Source organism: Vipera ursinii (assembly GCF_947247035.1).
Source record: "Vipera ursinii genome assembly, chromosome: 1".
Taxonomy (NCBI): domain Eukaryota; kingdom Metazoa; phylum Chordata; class Lepidosauria; order Squamata; family Viperidae; genus Vipera; species Vipera ursinii.
The window spans coordinates 265053965-265064437 of record NC_139512.1 but is presented as its reverse complement, the minus strand read 5'-3'; the positions used below and the strand labels follow the sequence as shown (position 1 = coordinate 265064437).

General features: G+C 39.2%; 1 protein-coding gene across 1 annotated transcript; it reads right to left on the bottom strand.

The window, feature by feature from the left end:
* Positions 1–728: 728 nt before the first annotated feature.
* RPS12 (ribosomal protein S12) lies at positions 729–6807 on the bottom strand. The gene is made up of 6 exons (XM_083348048.1): positions 6678–6807; positions 6452–6495; positions 4122–4238; positions 2151–2253; positions 1789–1890; positions 729–815 (listed from the first exon to the last, which is right to left on the bottom strand). Exons 2-6 carry the CDS (start codon positions 6463–6465, stop codon positions 753–755), a joined length of 399 nt encoding a protein of 132 aa, XP_083204174.1. The 5' UTR covers positions 6466–6495; positions 6678–6807; the 3' UTR covers positions 729–752.
* Between the last annotated feature and the right edge of the window lie 3666 nt (positions 6808–10473).

The window sequence follows — 10473 nt, the reverse complement described above, 5'->3', positions numbered from 1 at the left end:
AAAAATGCTTCCCTCAGTTCTGTAGTTCATTATGGTTTGCACCAATTCCAATTTGTAACTTTAATTAACAAAATATGTAGTTCGAATTCAGATTACTCCCAATTCAGCACAAAAAAAATTGCTACTTGAGCAACCTAACTTTAGAATCACTCATCAGTGATTATCGTGGGACTTCTCTGTAGCTCATTCCAGCTAAAATATTCTTAAACCCTGCATTTAATTGTGACTTTTGGAAAGTTTGCTTGTAAGTAAACCACAGCAGGCTACAACTGTTTTGTAAAAATAAAAACAACTCTTCAGGAATAAGCCACCTGGAGCGAGTTGGGCAGCCAGACAAATTTTCTTAAATAAATCTGAATTTGCTTGTGGGAAGCCAGCAAGAAAGGTCACAAACGGTGATCATGGGATGGTAGCATTTTGCAATCATCATAAATGCAAGCCAGTTGCCAAGAACCACGGGCCTTAAATATTACTTGGTCACATTATTGTATCTTCAGCTACTGTAAGTGGTTGTTGGGTAAGCAAGGGCTAGCTGTATTTTTTTTTAAAAAAAAACCTTTTGACTTGTAAGGCAATTGTAGATGGCCACGTGTCTATAGTTGTATCGCTGATAAATTTTATACTTCATTGCACCATGTGTTTTTCTTCACTGTCCATCACTCAGTCTTTGTAGGTCTGTCATAAATAATTGAAACTCTCATCATAAACCAGCAAAATACAAAATAATGTCAACTCAAATGTATTTTATTTGTTCATTTCTTGCATTTGAAGTATTCTTCGATGACATCTTTGGCCTGAGATTCTTTGCCATAGTCCTAAAACAATATAATTCCAGTATATTATTCATTTAAACAATCACATAATAAAGTTGTAAATATTTAGTGATCTAGTATAATTGCAAAATCAAGAAAAAAGGCAGTTTAGATTAAAGTTAATAGTTGTTAATCATATCCTTTAGTTTAAAGAAAAATCCTTGCATAAAATATCAATGTCGCCTTTATTGGGACCTCAATGCCTATAAAGACTTCAAGGCTCGTACTCTGGCATTATTATTTCCAGCAATGATCTTCTGCAGAACATTTGTTAAGTTAAGCAGATTTTGTCTTACTGGCAGCTTCTTGGTATATTAGGCAACTGTGGTAATTTAGAAGACTGCAATGGCGATAGAACATTACAAAAGAAAACTTTTCCTTATCTCTCTGCCATAGTTATTGTCTTGTCTATACAAACTAACATCCCACAAAAAGGATTTTTTCCACCTTTTTCTACTATTAGCAATGGAGCAACTTCTATGTGACAGAAATACAAATAGCCTTCAACATAATTACTGTAATTGAGCTTGCAATTAGTCTTAAGACCTAGCAGTCATTAATCGAGTCAAAGTGTGAATGTGCCAGATTTTACACTTTTTGTCATGGCTGTTAAATGAACTTATTCTTCAACGGATGCTTTTTTTGCCAGAAACTGGCAAAAAATGCTCGAAATTACAGTCCTATGACCACAGGATGCTGCGAACAGCTTTACATGTGAATTGGCCATCACATTCCCAAAATGCAATCACATGACCAGTGGGGATGTAACTGATTGCCAGAACTTTGGAACAGAGTCCTAAATAGCTTTGGGTAAGTCCATAACTTTGAACAGTTACTAAGTGACCAGTCATTAAACAAGGACTACCTGTACTTTAAATGTAATGCTCAAAGAATATGACATAGTACTTCCAGTTTTAAGGAGCCTGTAGAAGTATACAATTTAATAAACGCAAATAAAAAGAACATGTTATCTTACTTTAACAACCACACAACTGCAGCCCACAACTTTACGAGGTTTTCCTTCTCTGTCGATCTTGCAGAGACCTACCCACTCACCAAGCTTCTTGTTATCATCAACCTGTTAAGAGAGATTTGCATTTTGTTAGAAGTGCTAATACAAGGCAGTAAATACAGAATCAAAGGTAGCTGTACACTCAGACCAACAGGGTAACAATTTGTGGTTCTTTTCCTCACAATTCTCAGTAGAGGGAGCCAAGTTATCATCACTGTACAGCATAAACAGCACTAACTTGTTTTAACCAAGACATGATTTGCATGATTTTACTATAAACTACTTGATTGTCTCGTATCATCACTTCTAAATAAAATAGCTGTTACCTTTATCAGATTGATCTGATGTTCAGCACAAAGAGCTTCAACCAGCTTGACATACACAGGTTCATCACAATTGGATGCAAGAACACAAAGATGGGCTTGACGTCTAAAATGGAAAAAAAATTATCATATAAAAAATTATTAAGCTTATCTACATTTATTTCCTTAACATAGCTGTTTGGATTAAATTGTTATTTGGAAGATATAAGGTATGAAGACAGAGGGGATTACACCCATAAAACCCAAGTCATAATTTTCAAATCATTTCCTAGTTGTGCTTTACCTAGAGCAGGGGTAGGCAACCTCGGCTCTTTTATGACTCGTGGACTTCAACTCCCAGAATTCCTGAGCCAGCCATGCTGGCTCAGGAATTCTGGGAGTTGAAATCCACGAGTCATAAAAGAGCCGAGGTTGCCTACCCCTGACCTAGAGAAACAGATTTTGGGAAGGTAGTATAGAAAGCTGAAAAAGAAAAGGCTAGAGCTAAAATGTTTCTATGAAGCTATATATGTTTAATTCAAATTTTTAATACGAAGTCACTGACTAGAAATATCTTAATGAAAGGAAGTGTTCATACAATTCTAAAATTAAAACCAGTTATCATTCAACAGTTGCATTTTAAGGCTTTTTTTAAAAAAAATCCATTTGTTTACTACCCAGAAGTGGGTAAACCTAGCATAACCATTTAGTCCAAAGAATGACCTTTTAAGGTTATGCTATTGTTCCTGGTTTGTTTAAAAAATAAGCTCTTCTCTACAGGTTTGTCAGACTATTATTGTCACTCATAAAGAGTGAAGGGGTATCCGACTTTCATGAAGTCATCATTCAAACACTGTAGTTCTTAACTTTGAATCTAATATACCATTTGCTGCTCACCTAGCCACTTCCTTCATCTTTGCCCTCTGGCTAAAATCTGAAATGCATCCCATTATTAAAATATAAATCTCAGCCTACCTTTTCCCATTTTCTCTCCTTTCCCCATCTTCCCAACCCCTTGCTTCCCCGTTACATTTAATTAATTCACTTGATAGACTGGTTTTACCTTTCTACTATGACGACCTACTTTACCTCACCATCACTACATACTACTGGCCCTCCTTTCCCCTTTATCCCTCCTCTTTAGAACAAGTCTACTGGCACACAAATGCTGTCTCTGTCCAGAAAAACATATGCTCCAGTTTAGTGCATATATAAAGCCTATGTGCTTTAATCCATGCACAGACTACTCAACATGACTGATCTGTACATATAATGGCTTGCAAATCCTTAAAACATAGGGTGTTGCATGGTCCCAGGAAAATGTACTTTTGAGTTAGGGAAGATGCTGATGGGGTATTATCATTGCATCTTATTACTGAACACATAATTTTCCTGAGATAAACTATTACAAAGACCTGAAAAAGATATAGCTTCTCTAAAACATAACAGACCTTCTCCAAGCACCCTCCAAGTTGGGCTCAAACAACTACTTATTTTTAGAATGTAGTGTTTACAATACTGCTGAAGGAAGCAGTAACAGCATGTTTTGTTCCCTTTTCAAATATATACCTAACTTTCATTCTGGAGAGACTTTCGGGACATTTTGAAAGACATAAACCCTAATGAAAACACAGCAAATAAAAGGAAAATAACATCTTGACCAATCTGTCCATACCAGGACTGCAAGGCTGAACCCAATTGAATTAATCATGAAATTGATCTATCATAACATACTTTTACACTAATCTTTAACAACACATTTGGGTCAATCATGTCAGCAATTACCTTGCAGTGAGGAGGGAAATTTGCAATTTAAGTCCCACATTTAATTTCATCTCACATTCGTAAGAGAATTATTGGGAGAATAGACTTTAACATTTAGAGTATGTTAAATATCTTAACATTCCTCTGACAAGTATTATGCCAACATGAATTTCATACAAAATCAAAGCAATAGGCTGTACAATCCCATTTTTGAGAGACTAAATCACTTACTTGTCCAAGGCTTTGGCAGCTTCACGAATTCCACGAGCTAATCCATCATGGATAAGTGCAGTTTTCAGCACTTCTTGAAGAGCGGTGTTGACATCCATTATGCCTCCAGCAGTTATGCTATATAACAATATGAAATAAGCAAGGTAATGCATATAATAGAAATTCCTTAAATTCTGATTGTAATTCTAATGGTACCCTGAAGCACAAGGATGCAAAACACCTGAACAATAAAAAGGATTGCAAGTTCAAAATAGATATGAAATATGAGTACAGAGGAAAATTAAGAGTCCTTACAAGTTAGAAATTAGGGGAAAAAACAATCACTTCATACTTTGGAGAAGCACTAAAGATTACAGTGATTTAGACAAGCACCTGAACATAAAACACAGTTCTATGCCACATCTAGCCATTAGAATACAAAAACCAAGTCCCTATTTTTCTACTTGCATTTTTACGTGCTTTCGAACTGCTAGGTTGGCAGAAGCTGGGATGAGTAACAGGCGTTCACTGTTACGCGGCACTTGGGATTCGACCCGCCAAACTGCCGACCATCTGATCGACAAGCTCAGCGTCCTAACCCACCGCGTCCCCAATTTTATATATATTGCTAAGCACATTGATTTGTGCTTAGATTGTAAGCTGCCCTGAGTCTTCAGAGAAGGGCGGGATATAAATGGGATTAAAATAAAAATAAATATATATGTACTATCATCTGATATAGAAGATGCAAAAGAACTAAAAGTCACAGAAGTAAAAAAAAATATCTATTGTGTCCATTTATATTTGAGAGCCAGTTCGATGCATCGGTTAAGGTACAAACCTAGAAACAGAAAACAGAGTTGCAGTCCTGCTTTAGGCATGATCAACTAGCTAGGCAACTTGGGCCACAACTACACTCTCAACCTAACCCTTAGGGTTGTTGTGGGGAAAACAGTCGCATCAGTATGTTCATTACCTTGAGCTGTATATGTGAAAAAGGACAGGATGATTTTTTTTTTAAAAAAAGCAGACTAGCATTTCAAAGCAAAATAGAAGAAATTAGTTACAATTACTTGAAACTGTAATTATTTTTTCTCATCGGGCCGCTCTGCAGTTACTTCCTTACATCACAATTTTCTACCCCATTTAAATCCATACAAATTACACTCAAAAATTTTCCTATCCAGTCTTTATTCCACCTCAAATGATGCAGAACCTCTCCCCATCAACCCTACAAAAAAGTGATGAAAACTTTTTCATCAATGCTTCAGATTTTAGATATTCAGGGCAGAATTTAAACAACTCACAGAATCTCTGCACTTAAAAAGTCACCATCTGTAAATAAAAAAGAAGCCAAAACCACTATTATTTGGCTCTTGTTCCTTTTTTTGCCCACTAGTGATCAAAGTCTCATGCCCAGGGTTTTTTTTTTTTAGCTCACAGTAGATAAATCCCCGTTCTGCAACAATTAATCAGTAATTCAGTGATTCAGGAACATTGCATAGCTATACCGTCTATATATATATATATTTGAAATATATTTTAATGCATTTATAAATATATAAACATGTTTATATATTTACATAAATATAAATTTAGAGATAACCTGTATTGTCACTTTTCTGTAAACAGTCATACATTAAAACAGGACATTCGGATGCTTGAACATTTGTGTGTGTGTGTTATATATATATATATATACATATACACACACACACATATACACACACACACATATGTGCTTGAATATTTGTGTGTATATATGTGTGTGTGTGTGTGTGTTTTAAATGTTTGTTAAGCATTCAGAATACACTTGCTTGCTTAGTCCCAGACACGGGACAAATCTTATTTCCTGTTTCGGCCTAGCCCAAGGCCATCTACAGGCAATAGCCACAGCAGTGGTAGCTCATATTTGTGTATTATTTTTTTTTGGCTTGCTAACAAAGAATAAAGGGAGACCGATACGATCATTTCAAACTTATTTGTATGGCTGACTGATGAGAACAAATAAGTTTGAAATGATCATATCGGTCTCCCTTTATTCTTTGTTAGCAAGCCAAAAAAAATTACTTACACACACACACACACATATAAGCATATTCTGCGATTACAGTACTGGCGAGCAAAAATCAGAACAAGAGACATTTTAATAGCTCTTGGCAATAATCAAAGAGAGCTGGGGGGGGGAAGCACTAGGCCCCACCACGTGGACCAAGTCGCCCCGCGCTCCACGCACAGAACCAGGCTAGGCAAGAAGGCGAAGGCGAAGAAGGAAGCGCGCGGGCGCGTCTCAAACGGCCTCGCGGACACCTGGGACGCAACGCTAGTATCTCCGCCTCGCGCACACTTACCCTTCCTCGGTCATGGTTGGTGGTAATGCTCCCACCCGGAGTTCCTGAAACGAGACAAATCCCCGTTAAAGGTTCGAAAATGCACCCCCCAAATTTGCCCTCCCGCCTTCATCCTTTCAGCCCCCGGCCCCGAAGGGCGAAAGAAACTAATAACCTTTTTTTTAAAATATATATATATATATATATATATATACTAAACTCCAGGCCTACCAACGCACGCGCTCACCTTACAACTTCCACGAGTCGCCGGTGAAAAGGAAGAGGTGGAGCCTCCGGACTCTTATTTAGCCCCGCAAGGACCCCCCCCTCCACTCCCCGCTTCTGAAAATAGGTGTCTAACTAGGTTGCCTGTTTTAGCAGAACGAGGGAAAGTGGTAGGAATTTCAAAGGTTAAACAGAACAGAAGGCGAAGGTCGCTTATTCGGGCGGCGAGACTCTTTGAAGCGCTAAGCCAGGGGTCTTCAAAACATGGCCCTTTTATGACTTGTGGACTTCAACTCCCAGAATTCCTCAGCCAGCGTGCTAGGCTAGGCACACTGGCTGAGGAATTCTGGGAGTTGAAGTCCACAAGTCATAAAAGGGCCAAGTTTGAAGACTCCTGCGCTAAGCGCTTTGCCAATAGGTGTCCAGGCTACTGCCGGAAATATATTCCTCGGCTAGTACACCATCCGAAAGGCGCGGGGGAGGCTGCCTTTCGAGAGTTTTGATTGGATGATAGAAACGGAGTATAAACTGAATAATATTCGTGTCATGTATAAATTATTCGGGGCAAGCCACATTTCTGTTACTTTACTCAGTGTTTTGCTAAGTGCACCTGATCGGGGGTTTTTTTTTGGGGGGGGAATGAGCTTTTTGTTTGACTTGCCTTATTAAAAATCGCCGTAAAAACACGTGCACGCACGCTGAATTGCGTTTCTGTCGTGCTTAACTTCACTTCCTTTCACCTAATACTGGGACTGGCAAATAAGTGCGTGGTGCTTTGAATAATAATAATAATAATAAACCGTCACGCAAGTCAACATCTAACAGCTGTCAAATTTTATTTTAATATAATTATGATAACTGTAGTTTCTAGATTAAAATAGACATTCGAATTTTATAAATCAGGTTACTCGGTAATAGATAATTTTGTTGATGGCTCAAACCTACCATTCCCAATTCTAAACCAGTTTTTAAAATTAGTAAATGCTGTTCTACTCCTGAGTGCAGCACAGAACACACTCTTCCAACTAAATTTTAGAATAAATTGAACTAAGCAAGCTGTTTCGTATATATTCCTCGTTCACAGAATGTTGTTGGAATGTCAGACGATGCGCTGCATTTATAATCTTAGGTTTTTCTCGCTGATTCTTCCACCTTTCCTTTTCGGGGGGGGGGGGGGAAATACGGTACCTCTGATGACAGAATGCTTTTTGATACCTCTTTGCATGGTAGCAACCTGAACCAGTTGCAGCAAACTTTATGGGAACTTGATGTCATATTTGAACTTTTGCTAGGAGATTTGGTTGGATTGCATGAATGAATTTGTAAAATATAAACATGTAAGGTTCCTCACTTATGAGGAAGTAATAATTTGGAACTTAAGGGTATTCATTTTAGTAGACAATGATGGTTACAGTACATATGCTGTAGAACCCTGCATCCTATTTCAAAGTTGGTCTTACCAAAGTAAATTGGTTTTTTACTGTTATTTTCTAAGGCTAAAGGTAAAGGTAAAGGTTCCCCCTCACATGCGTGCTAGTCGTTTCCGACTCTAGGGGCCGGTGCTCATCTCCGTTTCAAAGCCGAAGAGCCAGCGCTTGTCCGAGGACGTCTCCGTGGTCATGTGGCCGGCATGACTAGACGCCAAAGGCGCACGGAACGCTGTTACCTTCCCACCGCAGTGGTCCCTATTTTTCTACTTGTATTTTTACATGCTTTCGAACTGCTAGGTTGGCAGAAGCTGGGACGAGTAACAGGCGCTCACTCTGCTACACGGCACTCGGGATTCGACCCGCCAAACTGCCGACCTTCTGATCGACAAGCTCAGCGTCCTAACCCACTGAGCCACCGCGTCCCCTTTCTAAGGCTATTCCTGTGCAAATCCATTTGTTATTTTCTAAGGCTATTCCTGTGCAAACCCATTAAATAAATCTATTTATTTAAATAGATTTAAATAAAACTTTGGTTATGTTCCTACGGCAATAGTGTAAATTAGCACTGTGGACTTTTCATTATGCTTAGTGGAATTTGCATAAGTAAAATGCATTGGCTAAGTAAAATGCATATGGTTTGTTTCTGAGCATCACACATAGGATCACACAACATAAAAGCAGGAAATCTGCATATGGCAGTTTTGGGAAAAACTCAGATGTGTAACGTTTTAAAAAGTGAAGGAAGGAGTCATAATTTTTTTTAAAATTCCATTTATATCCCGCCCTTCTCCAAAGACTCAGGGCGGCTTACAAGCTGAGGGCATTCTTATTTATGTTGACTGCCTGTATTTCAAAATAATACATACATTCTTCATCAAAAGCAGGGGTGTTAAACTGCCAGCCTGCGGGCTGTATGCATCGTAGCAAAACCACACCCACCCATTGCCAAGCAATGGCAAAACAGTCACGATACATCATGACACGTCATGTGATATTGCGAGTTTGACACCCCTGATCTAGAGGGTGCTCATTTACAGAAGACTGACAGACTTTAACAGCACTGAGATAAATATTCAAAAGTTGATTCTAAATATTTTAATAAGTTTTGTCCAATGCTAGTGTTGACGCGGGCTTAGGGAACAGTATCAATTGTGAATACGTGCAGATGGCCCTGCTCTCTCTGGCCACTTGCAGAACCATGAATGCAAGGTCGTAAAAGGACAGCAAAGGAAACACCCAATATCCTAACCAACCCGGGAACACCTAAACCACCCAAAAGGGAACATATAGTGTCTTGGGGGAACACCCAAAAGGGAACATTTTAGCTACTTCTGCTTTCTTCCTTCTTATCTAGTGTGCCAGCCTTAAAAGGTGAAGTCTTTATCTTATGTGTGTCAGCTTTGCTGGGTGAATTGCTTATGTAATCAAAGAAGGTATAAAAATAAGGCTTTGCTGATATTTGGGGCTTTTTCTCTTTTTAGAGAAGCCCATCTTTGTTCAGCTGAATAAAAACGTAAAGCTTGAAGGCAACTTCTGGTTTCCTGTATTTTTTATCAAGCAAAACCTCAGAACCGGCACAGCACTAGCTTAAGTCTTGCAGAGTGCGGTGAGGGTAGACAAAGGTGGATTGGATACCACATGGAAATTTTGGTTGGGTGTATCTTTGGCTAGTAAAAACCAGAATTTCTCCCTCAATACCCGAAGTGGTAAAAGAGGAAATAAAGAAGAAATAGCGTTGGCTTTGTCTAGAACCATGGTGGCGAACCCATGGCACACGTGCCACAGCTGGCACGCAGAGCCCTCTCTATGGGCACGCATACTGTCACCCCAGTCCTAGGCCTTCAGCTGGGTTTTATAAAACCTTTTTGCTTTAGGCCTCCACTGCCGTGTGCAAAAAAAAGAGGTTCAATCAATCAATTTCAACTTCTCACGGGGGGAGGGGGGGAAAGATCTTGCGAAGTTGGAAATGATTGATTGAACTTTTTAGTCCCACCCAGTCTGCCTTTACCACTGCAGCCATGCCCACCCAATGGATCAGGCCCACCCAATGGGCCATGCCCACCCAGAACCCAACGATACATAAGTGGGTTTTGGGTTGCAGTTTGGGCACACGGTCTCTTAAAGGTTCACCATCACTGGTCTAGAACTTAGCAGCTTTGGTAAAAAGTTGTGTGTTTTTTGTTTTTTGTCTACCTACCAAATACTGTGCCATTGGAACTAGCTGGAGCCATGTTTCATGGAAGGAATGGAACCACTGCAAAACAGTGCCTCAAATTCTGTAACTCTCTCAAATTGTTCAGAAGGATATCATTGTCTTAAAGCAGACATGTCAAACACAAGGCCTGGGGGCCGGATCCGGCCCGCGAAATGGTTTCATGCGGCCCGCGA

Coding starts and splice junctions, on each gene's coding strand:
- RPS12 (XM_083348048.1), bottom strand. Junction 2,254..4,121: donor GCTGCCAAAGCCTTGGACAA/GTAAGTGATTTA, acceptor TTTCCATTTTAG/ACGTCAAGCCCATCTTTGTG. Junction 816..1,788: donor GCAGTTGTGTGGTTGTTAAA/GTAAGATAACAT, acceptor ATATTGTTTTAG/GACTATGGCAAAGAATCTCA.